We start from the raw sequence: 27,069 nt of genomic DNA, 5'->3' as shown, positions 1-27,069 counted from the left end.
GGCCTCTTCACTTACGCAAGTCAGTAAAGGCACCAGGCCTACCAGCCTCTCCCAGAGCCCCGTGGGCCTCAGTTTCCCTGGAGGGCTTCCCTGAGAGAGAGCGCATCTCAAGGACTTTACATTGGTTGACATCATCATACAAGGTTTTTTACAGAGTGATGGGCATAACAGTGGGTCAGGCTTAGTGGGCCCCCAGAAAATGAGAGGCCGAGTCTCCCCACCCATTATGAATCCTGGGGACCCCAATCCCCCGCCACCAGGGTTCCCGGGAACCCCACCCATCCATCTAGGATTCTGGGGACCCCTTTGAAACTATGGGCCAATCTCGCCAATCATCAGGGGTTCCAGGAACCCCTCTGAGGCGTTGGGGACTATTCTCCCCATACATCAGGGATCCCCGGAGGCCCCGGGCCCCAGGGTTCCACTCAGAGTCCCGGGTCCCGGATGCCGCCTCCGCTCCAGGTCCTCGAGCAGGCGGGAGCCCACGGGGCGCCCCGGGGATCCCTGGGCGTCACGCTGCTGTTGTGGAGCGCGTGTTGACGCGTCGCCGGGGAGACGGGCGGGGGCGGGCCCGGGAGGGGGGCGCGGCCTGGCCGTGCGCGAGGGGCCGGCCAGGCTGCGCAGAGCCCTGGCGGCCGCAGTGGCCACGGCCGCCGCCGCCCGCCGGCTTATATACCGCGGCTAAATTTAGGCTGCGCCCGGAGCTCGTCCCCATCCGGGACGCGTTTCCGCCGCCGCCGCTTTGGCCCGGCCCCCGCGCGCGCCGCGCCTATAAGGCTTGGGCGGGCCCGGCCGCGGGCCGCAGAGCGTCCCCGTCCGCCCGCGCCCCGACCAGCCCGGCTCCGGGCAGCCACTCACTGGTGTCCCGAACCCGCGTCGGCCCCGGGTCCCAGCCATGGCGCTGAGCGAGCCCATCCTGCCGTCCTTCTCCACTTTCGCCAGTCCGTGCCGCGAGCGTGGCCTGCAGGAGGTGAGGGCGGCAGGGACATCGGGGGCGGCCGGGACCGCGGGCGGCGTGGGCGGCTGGCTCAGGGTAGTAAAAGATGTGGGCTGCGGGGGTAGTAGAACGCCGGCGGCGGGGACAGCGGGCTCAGTGTTGTAAAACGAAGGCGGCGGGGACTGTGGGCTCAGTGTTGTAAAACGAAGGCGGCGGGGACTGTGGGCTCAGGGTAATAGAACGCAGGCGGCGGCCGGCGATCCCCGAGAGCCGCCTCGCGCTCACGCCCGCGCCCTACCGCTCTGTCACCCGCAGCGCTGGCCGCGCGCAGAGCCCGAGGCAGGCGGCACCGACGACGACCTTAACAGCGTGCTGGATTTCATCCTGTCCATGGGGCTGGACGGCCTTGGCGCTGAGGCCGCCCCCGAGCCGCCGCCGCCGCCGCCCCCGCCGCCTGCGTTCTACTACCCCGAGCCCAGCGCACCGCCGCCCTACAGCGCCCCTGCGGGCGGCCTGGTGTCCGAGCTGCTGCGGCCCGAGCTGGACGTGCCGCCGGGGCCCGCGCTGCACGGCCGCTTCCTGCTGGCGCCGCCCGGCCGCCTGGTGAAGGCCGAGCCCCCCGAGGCGGACGGCGGCGGAGGCTACGGCTGCGCGCCCGGCCTGGCCCGCGGGCCGCGGGGCCTCAAGCGCGAGGGCGCCCCGGGCCCCGCAGCTGCGTGCATGAGAGGCCCCGGGGGCCGCCCCCCGCCGCCGCCCGACACGCCGCCGCTCAGCCCCGACGGCCCCGCGCGCCTGCCTGCGCCCGGTCCGCGCGGCCCCTACCCGCCGCCCTTCGGCGGCCCCGGCTTCGGAGCGCCCGGGCCCGGCCTGCACTACCCGCCGCCCGCGCCCGCCGCCTTCGGTCTCTTCGACGACGCGGCCGCCGCCGCCGCAGCAGCAGCTCTGGGCCTCGCGCCGCCCGCCGCCCGAGGTCTCCTCACGCCTCCCGCGTCCCCGCTGGAGCTGCTCGAAGCCAAGCCCAAGCGCGGCCGCCGCTCCTGGCCGCGCAAGCGCACCGCCACGCACACCTGCAGCTACGCGGGCTGCGGCAAGACCTACACCAAGAGCTCACACCTCAAGGCGCACTTGCGCACGCACACAGGTGGGCGGCGAGCGCGGGCCGGGGGCGGTGGCTGGGCTCGGGACGAGTGGCGCGCGCTTAGGGAACCGTCCCCCCAGGGCGTGGCCCAGGAGATTGGGTAGGGGTCGCACCCTTAGGACTCCACTGGGGGCGTGGCTCAAGAGCTTGGGAAGGGCGTTCGCGTTTAGGAACCTTAGGGGGACTCTGTATCAGAACGCTGGGGGAGGGACGCACGCTTAGCACCCTCCTGGGAGCGTGGCTCAGGGCTTTGGGGACAGGGTGCCACCGCGCGCTGAGGAAACCTAGGGGGGCGCTGGGTCTCAGAACGCTGGGGAGAGGATGCAGGCTTAGGACTCCCCTGGGGGCGTGGCTCGAAGCCTTGGGGAGCCGAGAGTGCGCACTTTGGGCGCCCTGGGGCCGAGAATCGGGAGGTTCGAGAGCTAGGGGCGCGTGCCTAGGATCCCTAGAGGTCCAAAACGTAGGTCCCCCCGCGCTTCGGGCGCTGGTTAGGGGCAGGTTGCGCGCGCGCCCCCGAGTAGCCACGGTCGCGGGGAGCGTGTGCGTACCGGGGCCGACAGGCCGAGTCCCGGGGAAGCAAACTGAGGCCCGCTCTCGCCCCCTCCCTGCAGGCGAGAAGCCCTACCACTGCAACTGGGACGGCTGCGGCTGGAAGTTCGCGCGCTCCGACGAACTCACGCGCCACTACCGCAAGCACACGGGCCACCGGCCCTTCCAGTGCCACCTGTGCGACCGTGCCTTCTCGCGCTCCGACCACCTGGCGCTGCACATGAAGCGGCACATGTAGCCCGGACGCCCCCCGCCCACCCGCGCGCGGCCGTGGCGGGTCCCACGCGCCGGGCGCGGCCCCCTCCCAAACTGTGACTGGTATTTATTGGGCCCAGAGGACCGGGCTGGGCACAGCGTGGCCATTGAGGGGGTACCCCCCCCCCCACGACGCCGCCACCGCCGCCCCGGCCCCATCAGAGACTGAAGGCCCGGTGGGAGAAGACCACGATCCTCCTTGACGAGTTTTGTTTTCAAAATGGTGCAATAATTAAGTGTCGTCTTCCCCCCCACCGGGTCTACACTAGAGGATCGAGGCTTGATGCCTTGTGAGAAATACAGCCTTAATTTGTACTGTCTTCGACATTTTTTATAATATTGTACATAGTGACTGTGACAGATATTGTATTACTGTAAATAGGAAGACAGGTGGGCATTTTGGCTCCCTGGTTCATTTTTATAAGACTTTTGTTGGTTTTTTTTTTAATTAAAAAAAAAAGTTTTGCATCTTTTGAAAAATCACAGCGCTGGTCTGACTGCTTGGAAGCTGGGGTGTAGGGTGGGCGTGGGGGGAAGGGGCAGTTTTGGTTCAGGAGGGCAGCCTGGCAGAGGTGGGGTGAAGTGTGTTCTGCCCCAGCCAGCACCCTGGGTTGCCAGCTGCAGCACCCAGCTGCCAGGAACCTGTGGGTTTTTCTATAAATTTAAACACTACATTTTAAGACTGAGGGAGAGTTATTTTAAGGTTGTTCCCTGAGCCATAAATTGCCTCTTTTTCCCCTGAGCTGGGGAAAGTGCTGGTCCCACTGACGTGGCCTCCTCTGGGCTGAAAAAAAAAAAAAAAAAAAAAAAAGCCTTACCTCTTTCTGGAAGCTTCTGAGGTTTCAGCCAAAATTCTGGAGTGTGCAGGCTCCCCCCACCCCTCACACACACACTTTTTTTTCTTTCTTTCTTTCTTTTTTTTTTTGAAAGGGGAGAAATGCTGAGCTTCTGACCTGCTTTGCCTTTTACTAGTCTTGCCTTTTAGCAGGAGTTTTTGTAAGGGATGAGTTCCCCATCCTGTTAGAAGAAATGAATTCCATGTTTGAGGGCTATGTATGGTGGATTCTCTTTTCCAGATGAGGAAACAGGCCCAGAAAGGTAGCTATGGAGTGGTGGCATTAGGATGCTAGCCTGGTCTGTCTGCCTCATGAGGGACCTGAACCCCACTAGAAGGATCGGGGGCTTTCTGCAGCACAACCCATCTGTTGCTTGCATTGGAGGGTTATGAGACCCATCCCTACAGGTGCCCTGGTGTGAGGGAATCACGTCAGAGCCCCTGCCTTGGTGGTTGGAGGTGGCCACTCCAGAAACCCACCTCGTAATCGAGGGGAGACCCCTGCACTGCACCCCGAATGTCTCGGTCGGGCAAGGAGGTGCCTCTCCGTGGCAGGTTCCCCCTCATCTTCCCCCTTCTCAGGGCCCCGGGTGGGTAACCATGACTACCAACAATTGCACAAGTTGTTTCCAGAAAGTGAAAATAGCTTGTAAGCAGCGCCTATTTTAAAACACTCTCGCCCCATTGCGACAGAGGCTGGGATTTCCTCCCTCCCTCCATCCTTCCTCCCCCCCCCACCTCCCGCCCCCCGAAGGCAGTCCTGGAAACAGCTGAGAGCGTTTGGTAATCCACAAAAAGCAGAAATGGGAGATGACAATCTGATTCATCTTTCTCGAGTAAATAGCCTGGGCCGGGGGCCGCTGGTGATGAAGGGTGTGTGAGTGTGTGAGCCTCCCGTACGCACTCTCTGCGGCTTTTGCAAAAACTGTTCCAGAGCAGAGGCGAGCCGGGGCCCCACCGACCCTGTGGAAATGCTCTTCTTTGCTCACAGCTGATTCCGGAGGCACTGGGGGCAGAACAAAGACTCACAAAAGATTTAAAATAACCTTTTGTAGGTTTGTAGGTTTTGTAGGGTCTCCAGTCTTTCCGGTTGAGTTTAAACTTGCAGGTAAAGCCATTTTTCTGGCTTGCTCAAAAACACCTCGCAGGTTCCCCTGGGGGGAAGTTGAGTCCGATGAGAGGCCAGTTGTAACGGGACAGAAGCTGCTGAGCTTCTGTTTCCTGAGCGCCTCCAGCTGCTAAAACAAAGTGCCATGCTCCTGCAGGGCTGTGTGCTTCAGCCTGCACTGATTACCGCAGAAAGAGCCCTCATCTTTCTTTCTGTCCCTTTCTGAAAACCCAAATGTCAACCTTCATCAAGTATCTTCTGGATGCGTGCTTCTCAGCCAGGGGTGACCAGACTGGAGACATTTCTGGTTGCCACAACTGGGGGCCGGGGGTGCTGCTGGGCATCCGGTGGGTGGAGGGCTCGGGTGCTGTTAAGCAGCTTATGATGTACATGACAGTCCCCCCAGCAGCCCCCCCTCCGCCCAGCGCTCAGAGGATGAGCCCCAGATATCAGCAGCGCCGAGGGTGGAGGAACTGGCTCTCTGGTTCCTAAAAGAGCAGCATTCAATGCTTTTCTACACAAGGAGGTGGCCCCTTGCCAGGAGCAAGCTTTGATGGCAGATGTCACCCAGAGAGAAGTATGAATAAAAACCTCACCGCTGGGCCCCATCTCAGATCACCATAAGAACACACCCAACCTTGACACTTTTCCTTTCCATAAAAAGTCCTGGCATCCGTTTGACAAAATGGTAAATATCAAAAAGAAAAACAACTTACCCTGCATTCTGTAACCCGATTCCAATCAGAGGCTGTTAGAGGGAGGGATTTCTGGTGAGTGGTTGAATTGCTTTCACATGGCTGTGATGATCAGTGTAGCCCCCCTTTTTTTTCCAAGCAAGGTTAAAACCATTTTTCCGTATTTTTCCCTCCATGATATGTTTTTATTACCATTTGAAATGGCTGCATAATATTCCATTAGACGTGCCAAAAGTTGCTTATGCAAACAAGCACTGAGTATATATATGTATTTGGCCATATTTCAGATTGTCCTGGGCAGGGGGTGAGTAAAGAGGCTGGAAGGGATGAAGGTTTGGCGGGGACTTTAGGCATCGCCAAAATGACCTCCCAAGAGTCACTCCAGAGTTGGGGGGAGGATACAAGAGCTGTTTCTCTGCCAGAAGTTTCCTGTATGTCAGGGAGCCCCGGACACCCAGGCTGGTGACAGAATATGGTGTGAAGTAGAGGAAATGTGAGCTTTCAGAGGGTAAAGTGAGTCCCTGACTCAGCACCCTGCCCCATCGGTGAAGCTGACTTAGCACCCAGACCCAGCATCACCCTGGGGAGTCCCGAGGCAACAGGCCAGAGATGGCTCATGAAAGCACCAGGGCCAGGTGGCTCCAATGCTGAGCTGGTGGGTGCTGAGGACAGGGTTTCTCCACCTTCGATCTGTCGACATCGGGGCCAGATCATGCTCTGTAGTGGTGGCTTCCCTGTGCATTCTGGGATGTTGAGTGGCACCCCGGCCCCACCCACTCGACACCAGCAGCACCCATCCCCACAACTTGTGACAACCAAAAATATCTCCAGACATTGCCAAATGTCCTGGGGCGGAGGGGGGGGGGTGGAATTAACCCCAGATTGAGAACCACTGGTTAGGGGTTCCATGACCACCTAAGAGACTTCATATCTACAATTTTTTAAAAGATTATTTATTTATTTGAGAGAGAGTGCAAGCAGGGGGAGGGGCAGAGGGGGAGAGAGAGAGAGAATCCTCAAGCAGACTCCCCACTGAGTGCAGAGCCCGGCACAGGGCTGGATCCCAGGACCCTGAGATCATGCCCTGAGCCGAAACCGAGAGCTGGCCACTCAACTGACTGAGTCACCCAGACGCCCCTTTGCATCTGCAATTTAGTGACTCACTGAGGTCCTAAGATATTGCACGCATTTAAATGCACCAGCTGAGGGAGAGAGGAGGTAACAGGATCAACCTGTTTACATCAGCTAACGGATGGGGAATGTATTCTGCTGTGTAATGTGAGCCTGGGACCTAAATTGTTTTTCCCCCAAATAATTGACGCAGGGTTTCTCTCCCTTGGCACCATTTGAGCCTGGATCCTCCTTTGCTGTTGGGAGCCGTGTTGTGCACTGGAGGATGTTGAGCAGCACCCCGGGCTCGACCCACCAGATGCCCGTAGCACCCCCAGCCCCTCAGTCATGACAACCAAAATGTCTCCAGACGTCACCAAGTGTCCCCTGGGGAGGGGGTGCACAGAACCGCCTGCAGTGAGAACCACTGCTTAGGCAAAACCCTTCTCTCCCACGGAAGCGGAAGCCCCAATGTCTGCCTCGCAGGGCTGTTTCCTAGTCTGGAAAGTGAAGATGCTGCCCTGAGGACAGAATGACAGAACGCAGGGGAAGGGTGGCGCCCAGCACTGGGGTGTGGCCAGCGCGGCAAGTCTCCCCCCGGGGCCATCTGGTCCTTGGATTTGAGGTCTGGATGAATCCCCACCCCATCTCTCTTGGAGTCCCTGTCTCTCTTGTCTCTTTTTCTTTCTCCCCACCTCCCCACCTCCTCCCTCTCTCTCTCTCTCCCCCCTTCTCTCTCTCCCATTCATTCATTCAGCAGATGCACCCAATGCCTTTGCCCTGAGCTGAGTCCTGGGGAAGCAGCAGTGACTCAGAAGTGACTCAGCCTCAGGCGGGCACCCAGATCCAGTGTGAACAAGTTTATTGAATGACTAACCCAATGCTAACTGAGCCACAAGGGCTAGGGCAGGTGCTTTCATCCTGGGCACCTTCCGCAAGTCCTCTCTTTCAACCCTCCACCAAACAGGGGTGGGGGCAGGAGGATAGCCACCCCAGTTTTTCAGATGCAGAAAGCGGGGCTCCCAGAGGGAAAGGCTAGCCTGGGCCCGTGGTGGGGCCGGGGCTCGAACCCCGGTCAGCCTGACGTCACAGCTCCTACCCGTGCCTCGAAATGTCTACATCCTGAAACACATCAAGCTCGCAGGGTCTTCCTCCACGCCCCATGATCGTGGTTCCTGGAGGCCCTAGTGAATGTCAGGAAACACAAATATTTGGGGGACCCTGGCTGGGTGAATGGGGTTCCCTGAGATGCTGCAATATGAAGCAGAAGGAGGCCTGGGCAGGAAACAGTTCGCCAAAAAGCGAAACAGAGTTATCATGTGACCCAGCCATTCCGCTCCTGACTGTAGACCCCAAAGATTTAAAAACAGAGACTCAAACAGGTGCCCGTATGCCCATGTTCCCAGCAGCAGGACCCACAACCAGCAGAAAGTGGAAACAACCCCAGGGTCCATCGACAGTTGAATGGATGAACACAGGTGGTCCGTCCGTGCACTGGACTAGATAGGAGGCAGGGGGTGAGACTTCTATGAGACAGATTCCGCAATGAGTGTTTTCAAGGAGTTTGTGCCCATTTTACAGGTGAGAAAATGGAGGTGTGGGGAGGCAAGACCACTGTCCATGTAATGGAGCTGAGCCTTGAAGCCCTGTCTGCCTGAAATGAAAGTTCCCCCCACCCCCGGGATGCCTCTGCAATGGGCAGTCACTGTGTGTCTCCAGGCCTCAGTTTCCCCACCTGAAAACAAGGGGGCTGGACCCATGGCTCCTCTACACGGACGCCATATTGGGCACAACTGTGTCTCCCCCATCAAATCAGATGGTGTCCCCCAGCAGCTCTCCATCATTTTAGAATAAATCCGAAGACTTCATCGTGGTCTGAGGGGCCCCAGCCCCTCCCTCCCTGCTCTCGTCTCGCTCCTGTGTGCCCACTCAGCCACACTGGCCTCCTTGCTGTCAGCCAAGTACGCTCCCCTGGTCCTGCCTCAGGGCCTTTGCATTTGCCGATTCACGCACTCTTCCTGTGGCCACGGGTAGCAACCTGGCCGAGCTGTCCTGGGGTCGTTTCTGTAGGCTTGAAGCCAGAAAGCAGATCCTCAGGTGGGAACAGGCGGCCACGGGACAAAAGGCTGGGGCCCTGGGTAACCATCCTTAGGCAGAGGTGGAAGCAGCTGGCTCGGGAGTCTCCATTCCCCGCACCCCGGCTTCCTGCTCTGTGCCTGCCGGCGAGTGGCCCCCTCACTGGCCCTCAGCACATCATTTCTGCTGCAGGCCTGTGAGCGCCTCGGAGGCATCATCTCCTTGTCCTTGCAGAAGAGGAAACTGACGCCCAGAGGCATTTCCCAGAGTCACACGCTGATGCTAGCTAGGACTCCTCTGAGTTAGGACTTTCCCTTCGCTGTGTGGGCCCTGAAGGCCAGGTTCAGTCCCATTTCATGAGGGAGGCAGAGGGACGAGGCATATCGCAATGATCCATATTTCACCAATTTCAATTCTTTTTTTGGAAGAGAGGGAGGGTGAGGCAGGGTACCTTTGTGGCCATTTGTGGCTCTGGGAATAAACAGATACACCCTTCAGTCCTGCCTCGGGGCCTTTGTACTTTTTCCTCAGCTGGAAATTCTTTTCTTCCCATGGCCAGCAGTAATTGGACCTCCAGATGCTTGACCATCCAGCAGACCTCACCCACTCCCTGGGATGGAGGGACGACCGAGGGCCCTCATCCTTCTGAACACATACGTAGTGACTTTCAAGTGATTGGGCTCCTCCAGGCCTGACCACACATTAGCAAATTAGCCAAGCACATGGAACTGGGGGGCAGATGGATTTCTTGATGGGCTAGGAGGTGAGGGATGCATGAGGAGGCTCAGAGAGGGGAAGCCACCTGCCCCAGATCACACAGCAAGAAAGGCCAGAGTTCCTCAGAGTTCCACCCCCCAAATCCTTACCCAGACTCCCCAAGGCTGAGACTCAGTGACCACTCACGCCTCCCCACTCTCTCCCCTCCACAAATCCCAGGTCCTCAGCTGGGCCTTCTGGGCAGGCGCGACTGATTCAGCCTCATGGGACACACACGTGTCCTGCCTCCAATGTTGGGGCTCATGGACTGACCCCCCCGCCCTGGGAGGGAGTGCGGTGGAGGGAGATGGCCGCACGTGGGGCTTCTGGGAAGGAGGAGGTGGTTTTGACTGGAATGCACGGGAAGAGGCAGGGATGAGCCAGAGCTGCAGGACTGAAGGGCAGTGGGGAGCCACAGAAGATTAAGGCAGGCAGTGACCATCATTTGTGCCCTGCCCTTCATGTGCTATGACAGGCTTCCTCAGCCGTGACCCACAGCTGGGAGAGGCCCCCCCCCTTTCCCTTTTGAGCGCTCACACCCTTCTCTGCTCTTCTCTTGGTTCCCTGAACATTTTCCCCCCAGATTCCTGGGCGGGGGTCCCTGCTCCCTGGCTGGTTCTGACTGGGGGCTCTCTGGGGGCAGGGACCAAATCCAGGCTGGCACCAACCAAGGGAGCCACCTGCCCCCCCAATCCTAGCCCCTGTAGACCAAGGAGGATGGGACAAGGGTGGGGACAGAGGTCCTGCCAAGACCCTGCTCCCAGCCTGAGCACTTTCTCCGGCTCCATCTCCCCAGTCACCCCACTTTCTTCCTGGACACCCCTTATTTTCTTTAGCTTTTCATTGTGGTAAAATGCACAGAACATAAAACTAACCATTGGAACCAATTTTGCGTCCGATTCAGTGGCATTAAGCACATTCACACTGTTGTGCAGCCATCCCCACCGTCCCTCTCCAGAACTTTCCCATCTTCCCAAACTGAAACTCCGTCCCCATGAAACACTGCCCCCCGCAGCCCTCCCCCAGCCCCCCACCCTCTACTTCCTGCTTCTCTGGCTGTGACCCCTGCAGGGACCTCACACAAGAGGAATCACACAGTATCTGTCCTTTTGTGGCTGGCTGAGTTCCCTCGGCCTAACGTCCTCCAGGTTCATCCATGTTGCAGTCCGCGGCAGAAGCCCCTTCCTGTTCAGGGCTGCGTAATACTCCACCGTACGGCTCGACCCTGTTCTGCTTCTCTGTTCAGCCACTGCCGGGCACTCAGGGGACTTCTGCCTCTGGGCGATTGTGAATAACGCTGCTGTGAACACGGGTGTGCAAACATCCCTTCAAGACCCTGCTTTCAGTGGTGCGGGGAGCTAGCCAGACCTGGAACTGCTGGATGCCCCTGTCTTCTCTGGCAAAGCTTTATTCACGGCTGCTCAGAAGCTCAGAAACGTTTTTCTCTCCCGAGCAGCTCAGCCAGGCGCTACTGGCCCCTGCAAACGTCCCAGCACAGTCGGATCTCAGTTCTTCACCAGCTCACTGGCTGGGTCAGCCCCAGTTAGCCACACACTGGGCCTCAGTTTCCTCCTCTGTGAAACGGCGGGGAGGTGAGCGCGGCCGGTGGCCCAGTTTTGGGGCCGCCCCACAAGTCAGGGTTTCGCGGCGGCCCGGGCTGTGCAGAGACACCCAGCACCACCAGGAGCTGGACCAGCCTGCGGTCAAGGTGCCGCTCACACCCGGCACGCCCGCCTGCCCGCCCGCTCACCCTGCAGGCTGCTCTGGGTGCAGCCAGCACCCTCCCTGCCAGGCCCCAAAGGCCCCAGGACAGCCTCCTCGAGGGGCAACACCAGACCCAGAGACCCTCCACCGGGCCAGGGCCTGCGCTTGGCCAGGACCCAGAAATCGAGGCCTTCACACAGGCCGACCCCCTCGGCTCTCCTTCAGAGGCAGTGGGGGCCTCTCACTGGGACACGCTGGCTCCCTTGGCCCTCGGGAGCCACAAACACACGTCCCACGGGAGCTGGCCACACCACCAAGCCCCAACGGCACACGGCCTGCCAGGACTGGACTCTGTTTTAACCTAGAACAAAGTGAACGGGACATTCTCTTGACAAGCCTTTTTCCCCCTTCTCCCCCCTCCCCCACACTGGCTTTTTTAAAACTTATTTTTAAGTACAGGGAGTCTATAAATCAACTAGCTATGACAGACATGTCTAGAACACTCCACCCAACAGGAGCGGAATACATTCTTCTCAAGTGCACATGGAACATTCCCCGGGATAGGCCACAAAACCCACCTCAATACATTGACGAGGTTTGAGATAACACAAAGCATGGTCTCTGACCACAGTGGAATGAAACTAGAAATCCAAAATAGGGAGAAATTTGGCAAACTCAGAAATGCGTGGGAATTAAATAACAGTAATGCAGGGGAACCTGCTTGGAGCCTTAATGAGTGAATCGTGGCAGCGGGAGATTTGTTGGGGGGCCTGAGCTCCTGAGTGGAGTTCCATGTTGGTGGGGGGTGGGGGGGATCTGGGTCTTGCCCAAGGGCCTGGGTGTACCTGAGACTCATCTCATCTGCACACTTGGGGTGCCCGTGAGATTTCTGGGTGTCCCCTGGGGACTTCCCGTGGTTCCTCTGGGGTCATAGCCCCAGAGCCTGCCCTGACTCCCACAGGTTACCCCCCAACCCCCAAGAACAGCTCCTCATGGCTCCAAGGCTGGCAGTTCTGAGAGCCTACCCCAGCCATCTGGACACACCCCTTCCTTGCTGGTTTAGAGCATGTTGGAAAGTCCTTCACTCAGCATTCCAGCCCTTTACAACAGCCACCTCCCTCTAGCCTCTACTGCTCCCATGCACCCCCCACCTCCCATCCTCATCTCCAAGGTCAACCCACCCTACCCCCACTCACCCTCCCTCCTCCCCAAGTCCACATCTTTGCCAAGGAAGCCCCTCCTGTGAGTCCATGGGACAAACCTAGTCCACCTTTCAAGGCTCAGCTCAAGTGTCACCTCCACTGGGAAGCCTGCCTTGATTCCCCCAGCAGGAGCCCTGCCCACTGTCATGCGGGCCAATCTAACCAGGGTGGGGATGTCAGGACGGGTATCTGGCCCTCCCCCCATTCAACTGGGTCTGAGCAGCCAGCGGCGAGGGGTGTGCATGAGTGGGGGTGCCTGGTTGGGAAGGGGTCAGCACCATGAGCTGGTGAAGTGGCTTTGCTTCCTGGTACTCATAAAGCAAAACCCCAAATCCAGGGTTTCCTGGGATGACAGGATTTCTTATGGACTCCAAGAGAGGCCAAGAGGATGCTGGGTAGCATGCAGTGTGCAGTGTAGACAGGACTCGGAGTCTGTGGCCCAGGTTGATCCCCAGCTCTGGCGCTCGCCTCCCGGCCATAGCCCTGGGCAACTGCCCGGTCCAGCTGAGCCACACTTCCCCCTGGGCTGGTCAGAAAAGCAAATCAGAGAGTCATTTCATGCCACACGGTGGGAGCTCAGCCTGGGCTGTCCCCTCCGCTCTGCCCCCCAGCATGGATGGAATCCCATCTGGAGGGCCTCAGGGAGGGCCCGGGAGGTGGCATGCCTACAGCGCCCCAGGGACTGGCTTGGCCGTCTGCAGGCCACACTTTGAGACACGCGGCTCTAAATTGTCACAGTCATTCAGGAAATAGTTCTGCGCCCGCCAACGCCAGATGCTGTTCTCGAGGCTGCCATCCTGCCTCCTCCAGCACATCCTGATTGCCCTCCACCTCAGTCACCCCTGATTTCAACCTTGACCCCAAGTTGGCCTTTTGGGGACTGTCCCAAGTCTAATAGACACACTCCTCAGCCAAAGCCCGTGTCTGCGGCCTCCGGGTTCTATGATGTTCCAAAAGCAAGAAGGAATCCAGCCAGCCCCGTCCCTCCGCTTGGCTTGAAAACATGCCCAGAGACGCCAATCCCGCCTCTCCAGGGCAGAATTCTCCACATTCCCGGTGTGTTTCCGTTGAACCCCAAACCTCAAACACATCCTGATGTCTCATTTCCTCAGCGCGGCTCGGGGTGACAGGCCAGCGTGCCGGGGACTCGTGGGTTCGTTTTGAGTCATACAGAGGTTTGTCGAAGGAAAGGTTTCTTATCTCAGAAGCTGTTACATCAAGCACAGTCAGTTCCCACCAAACCTCTCTGCCTGCATGTGTGCAGGTCCCTGCAGGGGCCAGCTTTTCCCTGCCCGCCAGGGTCTGGGCTTTGGGGGGACGAGGCTGGGGCTGGGGGCACTGGACAGGACCACGCTGGGCTCCTGAGTTCACCACTGTCGGCCTGTGGCTCTCGGTCTTCATCTCCTCTGCTGTCAAAAGGGGGCCTTAGCAGCTCCCCTGGTGGGGCTCCCTCTGCGGGCAGGGCCTGCACCAGGCCAGGCACACAGTAGGTGCTCAATGAAGGAATGGTGACGTTATTATGAGAGAGACCATGGAGCCTCAAAGGAGCAAGCCCACTCATTTTATTTATTTATTTACTTATTTTTAAAGATTTATTTATCTATTTGGGTGGGGGGAAGGGCAGAGGGAGAGGGAGAGAGAGAATCTCAAGCAGGCTGCAAGCTGAGCGCAGAGCCTGATGCAGGGCTCCAGCTCACGACCCTGAGATCATGACCTGAGTCGAAATCAAGAGTCAGATGCTTAACCGACTGCGCCACCCAGGCACGCCCCCCCTCCACTCATTCTATTTAATTCCGGGGTCTCTGGGACGTGGGACTAGGGGAGGGGGACTGCCACATGTGGGGACGATCCCGATGTCCGAGGCAACTGCCCCACCCCTGAGTGACTTCTGCCGGGGGAAGACTCTGAGGCTCCCAATGGAAGCACACAGGGGGTGTCGGGACAGGTGACCTTGCACTGGTCCTTTCTCAAGTATGAGTGAGCCCCGCCTGGGTGCCTTTTTAAGTGGGGTGGGGGGGGCTCCCAAAAGATCTCTGCCTGGAGGAAAAGTTCTGGCAATCGTTTTTCTTATTGCTGCTGCTGTTGGCTTGCTCGTTTAAGAAACAGTCGGGATACTCATTGCAGCACTATCTGTGATAGCCAAAAAGTCGAAAGAACTCCAGTGTCCATTAAAGTATGGATACGTACACAAAATGGCGGAATCATGTTCAGCCATAAAAAGGAAGGAACCGTGACACGTACTACAAGGTGGGTGAACCTGGAAAACATTGTGTTGAGTTAGAGACGCCAGACACAAGGCCACATCGTGTGTGATCAGGTCCAGAACCGGCAGTTCCATAGAGACAGATGCAGGCTGGGGGTCGACGGGGGCTGGGGGAACGGCATGGGGAGTGACTGCGCGCAGGGACGGCGTATCCTTTGGGGGGAGGGGAATGTTCTGGACCTGGAGGTGATGGTCGCACGACACGGAATGTACTAAGTGCCTCTTCATTGTACACTTTCCATGGTTACTTAATTTTATGTTCTGTATATTTCACCTCAATAAAAACAAAATTATTTTTAAAAGAAGAAAATGGGAATAGAGGTTTCAATTGTAAATTGTCATTTACAAAAAAAAATTCTTTGGTGACTATAAAATAGAATTTGGACCCAGTGTCTCTGTTCTTGATGGGTGAATGGAAAACAAGACGTGATACACACACACACACACACACACACACACAAACACACACACACACACACTGGAATATTCTTCAGCCTTAAAAAGGAAGGGAATTCTGACACCTGGTACAACATGGAGGAACCTTGAGGACATTCTGCTGAGTGAAAGAAGCCGGCCACAAAAGACAAAGACTGCATGACCCTACTTAGACAAGGTCCCTAGAGTCGTCAGATTCACAGAAAGGATGGCAGGTGCCAGGGGCGGGGGAGGGGATGGGGAAATCGCGTTGAATGGGGACAGTTTCAGTGTCACAAGATGAAGTGTTCTGGAGATGGAAGGCGGGGAGGGCTGCACAACGTGAATGTACTTAACACTGAGCACTGAGAAATGCGTAAGAGGGTACATTTTGTAGATGTGTATTTTACCACAGTTTTATAAATAAACAAATAACTAGATTGCGTTTGGAAAATCAGACATAAAAACAGACAGCTGACCTGGAGCCTCTCAGACTCCCAGGCAGTAACTCTACCTCTGCTTTGCTGACAAGAACATCCACTCCTGGGCACCTGGGTGGCTCAGTCATTAAGCGTCTGCCTTCAGCTCAGGTCATGATCTCAGGGTCCTGGGACAGAGCCCCACATCGGGCTCCCTGCTCCGCGGGAAGCCTGCTTCTCCCTCTCCCACTCCCCCTGCTTGTGTTTCCTCTCTCGCTGTGTCTCTCTCTGTCAAATAAATAAATAAAATCTTTAAAAAAAAAAAAAAAAAAAAGAACATTCATTCCTCTATTAACAACAGACAACAGACACTCAGAAAGGGTGAGTTCAAACCCCCTTTATCCATGTCATTAGGTAATACAGTATAGAACTCCACTAATGTGTGTAATTGGACATATGAGTGATGTTCAGAAAAACAATGGATTTTCCATCTTGCAGTTTAAAAAAATTCCTTTCAGCCCATGCATTTGTCAGCCTTAAGCCAAGATGGTAAAGAGCGCCCCTAATATGGAGAGTGGGGGATCAAAACAACAGTATGACCTTGACATTGTCATTGGATTCACAGAAGGGGCCATTCTTACGTTACATAATTTCCTTTTCAACATGTTGACTCTAAAACTTATGGGGAGGGGCGCCTGGGTGTCTCAGTCATTAAGCGTCTGCCTTTGGCTCAGGTCATGATCCCAGGGTCCTGGGATCGAGCCCCGCATCGAGCTCCCTGCTCGGCAGGAAGCCTGCCTCTCCCTCTCCCACTCCCCCTGCTTGTGTCCCTTCTCTCACTGTGTTTAAATAAAGAAATAAAATCTTTAAAATAAATAAATAAATAAAACTTATGGGGAAACAGGGAGGGGACCTCTGGTTTAATGGTGTTGTGAACAACGTAGCATTTCATTTTTATTCTTCCAAGTAATGCCACCTGCACCCCAGAGAAATAAATCAAAAACTGTTTGGCCCTCATAAAAAAATTAACTCAGCTGGAGCTCCATAAGGGCAGAGAAAATGTCTGGCTCCCCGTTGCCTCCCCAGTCTCCAGCTCAGGCCCTAGATCTGGTATGGCAAACTGTAGTCTGAGGGCCAAAGCTGGCCCCCCAAATGTTTTTGTAAATAAAGTTTTATTGGCAGGCAGTCACGTGCAATCATTGACATATATCCTTGGGCCGCTTTTGTGCTACAATCGCAGACTTGAGTGATTGCAACAGAAACCACTGGGCCCTAGAAGCCAAAAATATTTACTATCTGGCCCCTTACAAAAAGTCTACTGACCCAGGGTCTAGTACAATGTGATGGTAAACGTTGGCTGAATTAAATCTGATTCAAAGTACATTGGTTGCGGGTAGCCATCTCCTGTTTCTGGAAACACAACTGCATTTGAGGGCGTCTGGTTTTTGAAGAAATGCAGCAGATCTACCTGGTAGGGAGGCTCCTAAGAGAAAGTTACAAATGATGCCCAGCAAGAGAGCGCCCCAGGCCCCAGGGCTCAGACAGAGTGGTCAGTCCCAGACTCTCAGGTAATGGTTGGGAGGGGCTCAGTGCGAACGGACTCTGCATCCTTTAACTGACTCTAAGTGGGAAGAATTTTCTAGATCGAGTTTCACAGCTGCCGCAGGCCCTCCGTGAAGGCCAGGTGAGGAGTCTCCCGGCTTGACTTAAACCCTTATTGATGCCTTGCCAAAGTCTCTGGTCTGTCCGGGGTCCCTGCTTCCCCCCCCGCAAGAAAGTCCATGGCAGCACAGGGGACCAACGGCCTGTTTCGTGGGGAGGCAATCAGCTGTTGCCTGATGGAAAATTCCTGCTTGTTTGCTCAACCAAGAAAAAAATGCAGTTCAGAAAATACACGTGGCACCAGCCCAGGAATTGGGGTGTCATGTCAGCAAGACAATGTGAGCAAAAACAAGGTTCTGAGTGCTTGATCAGATGTGAGAGAGGCAGCTGAAGACAGAAAATTTGCTGCTGGGAATGTGACAAATGTCCTGAAGATGAAGTATCAGAAAATGCCCCACGCAGGGCTTCCTCCCACGCTGGGACACAAGGGCCTGGGGGACAGAGAGACATCCCCAAGGGGCGGGATGTACTCCATGTCTAAAAGGAGCCCCCCAGCCGAACATCAGTCTCCTGTCACCTCCTCTGTTAAATGAACCACCTTCCTTGGCCCACTCCCTGCTTGAGAGAGAGAGAGAGAGAGAGGGCAACTCAAGAAAGGGGCATGGAAAATGGAAAATGATAGAATGTCCCCCCTGCGGGCCAGTTGGGGGCAGGTGGCCAGGCTGGCTGGGGGAATCCATGAGGGCCAGAGGACCATGGTACAGGTGAGGGCTCTGTGGCCTCAACATATGTCCGCAAAGAACCAGAACCTTCCTCTAGAAGGCTGGGGATCCCCAGAATCCTTCCTGGGCTGGAAGGGATCTGCTCTGTGGGAATGTCTTGGTCAAGGGCCTGAAGAGCCACCCCATCCCGGGAGCTTTCTATGCATGCATGCCAAACCATTTCCAGTAAGTCTCCTTGTCGGCTATAAAAATAACCCCTGGTGAAGTGGTGACAAGCCCATGATTCAGTCCAGCCATGCCACACAAGGGGCATCTGTCCCCCTCACGTGGAAAGTCCCCTGGCCGAATGAAAGGTAGCACTTGGTTTCGGACATAAGCACCATTTGCCCGGATGTCGGCTGATGATGGACTTGGTCTACACAAGGTACTCGGTCCACTCGAGCCCCCATCTCCCCATAGACCTTCATGCAATCTCAGGGAAAGTTCGCGGCAGCTCCGGGCCTCCCGTCTCCCTGCTACCCCATACCGATCAATGTTCTTTGGACTCTCATCATAGGCAACAGTGCGGTAGCTTACTAGCTAGGATAGACAGCGTCCCCTCTCCGCATGTTCCTGGGTTAAATAGAACTAGAAAACCTAAGCCCTGCTCTCAAAGTGCAAAGCAATCACTATCGTAGCAACCCGAGCCTCAGCAATAACCATCCGAATCAGTAATAACAAAACCAGCTACTACTGGCTGGGGGGAGGGGGAAATGGGGAGTTGTTCCATGGGTATGAAGTTTCAGTTTTGCAAGATGAAAACGTTCTAGAGAGCTGTTGCACAACAATGGGGAGATAGTCAACACTCCTGAGTCGTACACTAAAAAATGGTTGAGATGCTAGGTTTTGTTAGGTTGGGGCTGGGGTATTTTTTTTTTTTTTTAACCACAGTTAGCTAGATAACAAAACAAGTAGTACTATGGTTCTTTCCACCTTGAGCATCTAGCATGTGCTGGGAACTCAGCTATGGATTCTCACAACAGCCCTGAGAGAGAGAGTGATTATCTTCACCTTACGGAGGAGGAGAAATGATTCCAAGGGATGAAATGGGCGCCCCCAGATCTGTCAAGTGGGGAGCTGGATTTACACCAAGTCTGTCTGACTCAAGGCTGTGTCCTTCCCCAGCGCACCCAGGGGCTCTTCATGCTGCTGTGTCTTCCCTGGTCTCCCCTAGGGGAAGAGGAGCCATAGGTCCTCTTATCCTAGGATCTAGAACCGGAAAAGAATCGGGAGTTCCCGTCTACCATGCTGTTCCCTTAGAACCAGGATCCTCACTTCCTTTACAAAGCGTGTTTACGGTTGAACAATGGCTACATCTCATCTTGGGTCTTTTTTTGGCTCTTGGAATGGAAACTCTGCCCTTTGTCTTTAGTACAAAGAAACAACATTCACTGCAGACCACTATCTCAAAAGTCCTTACGCTCTGGTCCTCAGAAAGGGTCTCTACCCCTGGGTTGGAGGTCAGTCTAGGAAAACCATCACCAGGTCACAGAATTGCTCATTTATGAAACTTGGGTTTCTTGTAATGTACTGGGTTTTTTTAAGTTTATATTAAAAGATATATATTATATTATTGATCTATATTATCGACACAATGTATTGATATTGATAGGTTATATATACTACATGTCATAAGAGTGTTATTATATATAATAGTCTATTATATGTCAGGCTAGTAATTATATAATAATAATACTATTATATATAATAGTATTTTTATATAAATATAAATATATAATAGTGTATACGCTCACATGCACACACACACACACACACACACACACACACACTAGTCATTTAAGCTAGTATTTCCCCCTTAGCTTTCAAATGGTTATCAAGAATGGGAAAATATTTTTTCAATTTTTTTTAATGCATGGAAAAATATTTTCATTGACATACATTTGACATGTGACATCGTGCAAATTTGTACATTGTGTACATGTAAGGTGTACATGTTAATTTGATACACTTATATATTATGATCCCCATTGTAGCAATACATAGCACCTCTCTCACATGACTTAACTGTAATTTGCTTTTAGTGGTTGGAATAATTAAGTTCTAGTCTCTTAGCAAGTTTGGTGATCATAATACAACATTGTTGTCTATATGTGCACAAAATATTTTACGTAAAGATGAGACTAAGGGGATGATTTCTATTTTCCTCTTTTATGTTACTCGAAATCCTAAAATACGTGCCTTTCTGGAAACTTGAATAATAATCTTCAGACTTTTAAAGCTAGGAAGGTCCTCCACTGGTGGTCCAGCCCCAACTCCTTGGGCAAATGAGGAAAGTGAGTCCCAGAGCACTTAGGTAACTTGCTCAAGGTCATGAAGCAAAGTTGCACACGGCACAGCCGCCAGAAAGCAAATCAAAGAGATATTTAAAAACCCACTAAACATAAACACAACGCGAGCCATGCAAGCCCACATCACGTAATTTCTTTGGAATAAGCTGGTGATAAGGATCACATTTCCCTTTATGTTTTTTCCAACAACAGCTCATGATACAATTTGTACGGCTCCTGGTAACTTTTACTGGGGAAAATTTGGGAGAAAAAAACCAAAACAAAACAAAACAAAAAGACCCATGTTTCAAAGGAACCAGATCTGATAAGGGGGCAGAAATATTTACTCCATTATTTCAAGAGGCAGGTTCTTTGTTTCTCGGACGCTTCCTGTTTTAAAAATAGCTTTCCACAACTGTTCCAGGACTAGGATGTCCTTTTAAATGAAACTGGCTTTGAAGATGCAATTCCGTTTACTTGGAGCAAGTTGCAGATCATCAATCAGCCTTTTGCAAAAGGCTGCTCCGACCAGGTATCCTGGACCCTCGGGTTCTGGTCCCGCTGCAGCCGGAGCTGGGGAGCTGGGTCCCTGGCCCGCGAGGAGGTGGGGAAGTAGCTGCCACAGGTGGGAGCCGTGGGGGGTGGAGGGGGCACATCCTAAGGGGACAAAGGCTTCCAGCCATCGGGTAGTACATCAGTGATGTCACCAAATCAAATGTCGCCGCTCATGTGCAGGATATGACTAAAGGGAAGGAGGGTGTGACTCTGAGCTCTAGGTGTGATCACAGCCTGGCGGCTGTGTGAGAAGGTGCCCACCTTTCTGAGTGACGTGCACTTGAACGTGGAAGGATGAAAGGACACGGGGACAGAACCACCTCACAGCCTGCCCGCAAAGGGATCGGCCAAGGGAAGGCAGCAGAATCTGGCGGATAGCTGACAGTGGGCGATGTGTGTTCGGGGGCGGTGGGGGGCCTTCATGGTTCTCTTCTCGCGGCTATTATGTTTGGAGATTTTCATAATCACTGCTTTCAACCTGGACACTGTGTTTTTCAGGAAAGGCTGTGCGTGCTCCTTGCCAAGGAAGAGGCAGAGAGAGCCTGTGGGAATGCGGATGGATCGGCGGATTCGAGGCTAATTCTTTGCACAGCAGATGAGTGTGTTTGTCTGTGTGGGGGTCTCCCTGAGCGTGTGTATGAGGCTGGGGAAAAAGGAAACAGGATTTAAAACTGGCTCATGACCTTTTGGGGTGGGGGAACGTGGGAGGGGAGGTAGTCTGGGAACCGCTGAGAATGGAATGAAAACGTCACGGACACCCTCCGCAAAAAAAAAAAATAAAACAAGAAAAATCCACAAACGTATTATCCTCAGGGGTTCGAGGGTCCCCTAAAGCCCACTGCACCCACCCTGGGGAAGAACTCCTAATTCAGTGCACGGCCCTCCATTTCTAAGACATAAGGAGACTCCTTCTGCACCTTTTCTCGGTGCACTGCATACATAAAAAAGCAGCAGGCAAGAAAAAACAAACCTTTCCTAAGGCCAGCAAAATGCTGAGCCACTGCCCCTCTGGGGCTTTGGGGCTCCGGGCAAATGAGTACAGACATCGAGCCTCGGTTTTCCCATTAGGAAAATGCACTATCATCCCACTCACCTCGCCTGCAAGGTTGCTCTGAGGCTGGAACAAAAGGATGGAGGTTGAACCACCAAAAACGGTGAGGTTTTCACCTCACGCTCAAGTGCGGAGCCGTGAGCACCTTGGGGAGCGGTGACACAGTGACTTCCCCAAGGGGATACACGATGGTCCCACTTCAGGGGGAGGAAGGAATCGCCTCCGGACACATTTTCGAAGCTTCTCGCTCTTCCAGAGACGATTAGGGGCCCGTCAGAGCTCAGGACGCCCGCAGGCTTTGCGAGAGGTCCCAGGCCCGTGTCAGAGCTAATGACCGAGAAGCGAGGCCGTCTCATGGGCACCAGGAGACGCCGCGCCCTCCGGGATCTCGGGGACCTCCTGTCCATAACCCGGAAAAGGGAGATTTCCAAGGGCCCTGACTGTCCGGGGCGCCCTCCACATTCCCTGCCCCTGGCATAAAGCCTCGATTCACGGTGTCCTCTCAGCCGCACAGGTTATCACCCTGAGAGGGGCCTGTGTCACAGAATACCTGCGTCCGAAAAGCTGCCTTCAAAAGTCCATCCGTCTCAGAGGATGGTCAACATCAGCAGCGACAGATGGTGTTGATGATGGGGACCCACATCTCTTCTGTGCTCTGCCCCCACCCGTCACCCCGACGTCCCAGCAGGAGGAAAACGCCAGACAAGCCAAACCCAGGGCCATGCTGGGAGACACCTGCCCAGCCCCCTCCACACTGTCATGGTCAGCAAAAAGCAAGCAAGTCTGAGAAACCGCCTCCGGCCAGAGGAGCCTAAGGAGGCAAAACAACTATATATACAGTGGGGTCCTGAGACAAAAAAAGGTAAAAACACTGAATAAAGGGTGACCTTTAATAATAACTCCATATTGGTTCATGAATTCTAACAAACGTACCATATTAACGTAAGCTGTTAAAACACAGGGGAAATTGTGCGGGGTTTGTGGGAACCCTTTTGTATTCTCTTTGTGATTTTTTTCCCTGCAAATCTGAAACTGCGTCTAAAACGTAAAGTTCATTACAATGTAAAAACGAGTCCGTAAATGCCCGTCTCAGGGCGATTCCCTGGCTGCGACGAAGCCCATGGAGTCAGCATGCAGGGGGCGGCGGTGAGCAGCCCGCCTCGGCTACGGAAGGGGAGCGGCCAGAGACCTTGGCCCAGAGGCACAGAACAAACACTGAAGAGCTTTCCCAAAGGAGGGTCTCAGAATCCAGCCCCACCACAAGGGGCTGGGGCTCTGTCCCCTGAGATTCCCATCAAGGCGGATCCTGACGGGGAACACTCTGGGCCTATTTAGTCCTGGCGTCCCCGTCTCATCCCCTTCCAAACCGGCACGGCCTGGGGGTTGGAGGCTCTCTGCCACCCTTCTGTTCCGGGGCTGTGCTCAGGCTGCTCAGATTCGAAAGATTTATCATCTCTATCGGAGAGGAGGTGGCCTGGGGATGTCCCGTCTCCCTGGGGACAGTGAAACGCAAAGCTGGGGGCAGATCTGCAATGTCCTCGGCAACTCCTGAGGTCGTCCCTGCAGTTATGCCCAAGCTTCTGGAATGTTCTAGGGGAAATCAGCTGCATCCTAGTGGAAAACTCTCCCTCCTCCCGGTTCTGACTGCGGGTTTCGTAGGAGGCCTCGCCCCCTATGCAGACCAGGCCTCAGTGAACGGTGCATGGATCTTTCTTCAAACTGCAGGGCCCTGACAAAGGGCCACCTACTCTAGTGACAATGAGGTTACAACCAACTATCTCAGAAACATTCTGCATCCTGAGGTGCCAGGGTGACCCCCAGAAACTTCCCAAATTGACTCTGTGGCCCTAAAAGCCACTCAAATGCTTAGGATCAAAACAAGAATGTTCCACCTGGTTTTCCGCCCGCTGTGGGGCTGGTTCGCCTGACACCACGTGTGAATGTTAATGCAAGGAAAATAATATTTAAATGAAAGGGGGAAAAAAGATCATTTTGTATTAAAATATTTTATATTAATCATTCAAACTTAATTTTATACAACGAATGCATACATCGCCCAGATGTCTGTCTCGGAAGGGAGGTCGGGGCGGCGTGAGGGTGGGTGCGCCCGGGTGGGAGACGAAAGGCAAGGAGTCACCGCGCTTCCCCGACTCATCCTGTGCTCCAGGCGGAGTGAGAACCGGCGCTGTCACCCGACAGGGACGTCACCGCGGAGAGCAGCATCTACGGCAGCGGCCCCTGTCCAGGCCTCCCTGCTGGGCGAGCCCCCAGAGCCTGAGGCCCTGTGACCAGCAAGTCCTTGACATAACAGTGGCTGTGACATGTCACAAGGTGAACGGGGACCACTGTGAGCGCGCGCGCACGTGTGTGCGTGTGTGTGTCCGTGTGCGTGCGTGTACGTGTGCGTGCGGGTGCGTGTGTGTGCATGTGTGTGAGTACGTGTGCGTGTGGGTGCGTGTGCATGCGTGTGGGTGTGTGTGCATGTGGGTACGTGTGCGCGCATTCATGCATGTGTGTGCGTGTGTATGTGCGTGTATGTGTGGGTGTGTACGTGTGCATGTGCGTGCACAGACAGGCTGGAGTGTTCTCTGGCGGGACCGCCCCGGGCCGGGCGCCTAGGCGGCGGGCATGTCGGCCTTGCTGAGCGCGATGGCCAGCTCCAGGTCCTCCTGCTCCTGCCGCCGCAGCCGCGCTAGCCTCTCCTGCTCGGCCTTCTCGCTCTCCCGCTTGGCCCAGGCCATCTGCTGCTCCTCATTGCCAAACTGCAAAGGAAAATGGAGGTTGGGTTACTTGGCCCAGGAGCTGCGACCTGCCGCTTGGGGTGGGGGGGCCGGGGCACGAGGACACCCGTCACGTGCTGTCGGGGTGCAGGGAAATGCAATGCTGGGGTGCGCTGGGTGGGGGGGGGTGCACTGCCTGGTGTGCACATGAAAACCAGAAAACGCCAGGAGCCCATGTCTTGGTCGGGAGCGGGCGGGGAACACGCACTCCCCAGTCCCGACCCACAGTCACATGCACCGAGAAACAGGGCTGAGTCTGACCCCAGCCACCACCTCGGACCTCAGAGAAACTAGCCGCCCAGCCCTCTGCAGGGAGCCAAAGCAGGCAACTGCTAGGCACCCATCTGGGGACACAGAGGGTTCCCGCACGTCCCCAGCTAGGAGTCTCTGAGGCTTCGAGGGGGTGTGAGGGAGGGGCCCCCGCCCCGCCTCCTCTCAGGGCGCGCACTGATCTCTGCTCCACAGCAGCCCTCAGCTGCACCGACGAGCTCAAAGAGCAAACCTACAAGGCCTGGGCCTCGCTGACAGGCCGACGACACCAGCGGGAGGGAGGCGCTGGGACTGGAGAGTTCTGGCACATGCACGGCGCTGCGTTTCAAATGCGCACAGACGACACGGTCTTGAAATGTGGCGTCGCTACCCCAGCCACGGCCCGGGGAGCTCTGGGCCCACTAGGAGCCACCTCGTACTTGAGCATTTATGGGAGCCCTGGCATTTACGCTGCCGATCCGTCCAGGAGCTCTTGACGTCCTTTTCCAAAAGGTCCAATAAAAAAAACCACTTTTTTAAACAAAGGAGGAAACTTTTAAACAAGATGGGTGGTTTCAGACCATCCAAGGCACCTTAGGTCTACAGAGAGCACAGCAAAGCTAGATCTCACATGCTCTGCCCCGGGTGTGGGTCCCTGGTTCTCCCACGGGCCTGAGTCACATGCCCCTCCGCCCCTCCCCCCTCCCCGAGCAAAGCTGCGGCCTGTCCATGGGCTCGGGTCCCTTCGTGTCTCTCTTCTCGGCCCCGGCTCTGCCGGCTCTCTGCTAAGCACAGGAGGACACCAAAGAAAGAGGCAGGCTGGCCCTCTGAAAGGCGCCCCTTGGGAGCAGACATACAGACAATCCCGATCTCACACAGGCTTCGTGGAGGCCCGAACAGACCCCACTGGGAGCACCGGGGAAGGAAGCACGACAGAAATTCACGGCTACTTCAGCACACATGTACTGAGCCTGAGCGACAACCTGGGGGGTGAGCTCCTCTGACAGGTGGGGATGCAGAGGCCTGGGGACAGGGGGGAGGTGGCTGCAGAGCCTGGGCCCTCAATATGCTGGACCTTCTCTCCGGGTCTGGGTCTGGGTGGAGGGGGGCGGGGGCAGCCAGCTACGGCTGCAGAGTTGGGGCCACAGGGCACCTTCGGAGTGAGGCGCTGGGTGGGGGGCGCTGAGCACCCAAGCCTGGTGCTGCCAGAACAGAGCACGGGGTGGGAGAGGCTGCCAGGGGCTTGTGTGCAGGTGTGGTGGGGGTGGGGGCCGTGGAGGGAGCCACATGTGGCCTGGAGAAGGAAGTGGGGCAGGAGAGGAGGCCTCCCTCCACCAGGCCTTGGGGGGTCAGGTAGGGACAGGTACGGACAGGGTCAGCATGAAGAAGAGCCATCCCCAGGAAGAAAGGCTGAGTCCTAGTTTCTTAGAGAAACTACCCAGAAAAACGTTCAGGGCCTGATGGGTCTCCAGGTAGGACTCCCTGGAATCTGGTCCCCACCCCTCCTGTTTCCATCACAGACAGCCTCCACCCCCGCACTCTCTGGGGAATTTTCCAACACCTCATCAGGAGAAAAACAAGGAAAAAACCACAAATACCGGCAGAAACGGCTTCCCAGTGCTGCTGACAGGGACCTCACCCTCTGTCAGCCCAGAGGAGGGGAAGGTAGGGGCTGACAAGTAATGGCCAGGCTGACCCAGCCACGTGCTGGAAGCCAGGCCAGGAGGGGTCAAGTATCAGTGGAGGCCACGGGGCCGCACCATGATTCCCGCCCAGCCCCAGAGTCTCGGGATGTCCCTGCAGAGCCTCCTGCTTAAGGGGTCCCCATTTTCAAATGAAATGTGCTGACAGGAACATTCCAGATGCCTTCAGAGCAGACTGGGTTGGGGCCAGCTTCTGGATCCCGTCTGGGGTTTGTGCGCACTTGAGAAGCAGGCTGGACCGTGGTGTCCGAGAGAGAGGACCTGGAGGAGGAGGGTTGCTTGAGGGTCCCTCTGGGCCTCCAACCAGCAGAAGAGCCTCTCCTGGCCCTGGTGGAGACCCCTCGACTAGGTCACTCTGGTCCTCCGACCCGCATGCACCGTGACAGCCAGAACCTGGGGCGCCTGTGGGTGCAGCCGCCACTCCAGGAGCGGCAGGTGACTCCTGCTTCACCCCTGCGCCGTCCTGGAGCTGAGACAGCGGGGCACAGAATGCCACCACCCAAGGCATCTCCCGGGCACAGGGCGGACGCCAAGCGGTTTTCCTTCAGCAGCCTCTCGGCAGAAATCTGGGCTTCAGATGGCTGCACACACGAAGGGTGCGCACCCGGGGCCACTGCTC

General features: G+C 55.7%; 2 protein-coding genes and 1 long non-coding RNA gene across 15 annotated transcripts in view; 2 read left to right on the top strand and 1 right to left on the bottom strand.

Moving 5' to 3' along the window:
* The first annotated feature begins 810 nt into the window (after positions 1-810).
* Positions 811-3,362, top strand: KLF2 (KLF transcription factor 2). Its single transcript, XM_036095334.2, has 3 exons — positions 811-970; positions 1,253-2,078; positions 2,687-3,362. The coding sequence occupies exons 1-3, from the start codon at positions 896-898 to the stop codon at positions 2,860-2,862; spliced, it is 1,077 nt and encodes a 358-aa protein (XP_035951227.2). The 5' UTR covers positions 811-895; the 3' UTR covers positions 2,863-3,362.
* Positions 3,363-20,875: 17,513 nt separating this feature from the next.
* Positions 20,876-21,338, top strand: LOC118537722 (uncharacterized). The gene is made up of 2 exons (XR_004918261.2): positions 20,876-21,060; positions 21,166-21,338. It is a non-coding gene; the product is annotated as an uncharacterized LOC118537722 (long non-coding RNA).
* Positions 21,339-23,708: 2,370 nt separating this feature from the next.
* The window catches only part of EPS15L1 (epidermal growth factor receptor pathway substrate 15 like 1), a 95,856-nt gene continuing 92,495 nt past the window's right edge, over positions 23,709-27,069 (bottom strand). For 11 of the 13 annotated variants that reach the window (XM_036095373.2, XM_036095375.2, XM_036095389.2 and 8 more), the window contains one exon: positions 23,709-24,480. In XM_036095373.2, coding sequence (XP_035951266.1) covers positions 24,334-24,480 — 147 coding nt within the window. In that variant the 3' untranslated portion in view covers positions 23,709-24,333. The remainder of the gene's footprint in view (positions 24,481-27,069) is intronic. The other 2 variants (XM_036095388.2, XM_036095390.2) reach the window with 1 other exon arrangement.

Source organism: Halichoerus grypus, chromosome 1 (assembly GCF_964656455.1).
Source record: "Halichoerus grypus chromosome 1, mHalGry1.hap1.1, whole genome shotgun sequence".
Taxonomy (NCBI): Eukaryota; Metazoa; Chordata; class Mammalia; order Carnivora; family Phocidae; genus Halichoerus; species Halichoerus grypus.
The sequence above is the reverse complement of the archived record's forward strand: the minus strand, read 5'-3'. Positions and strand labels throughout refer to the sequence as shown.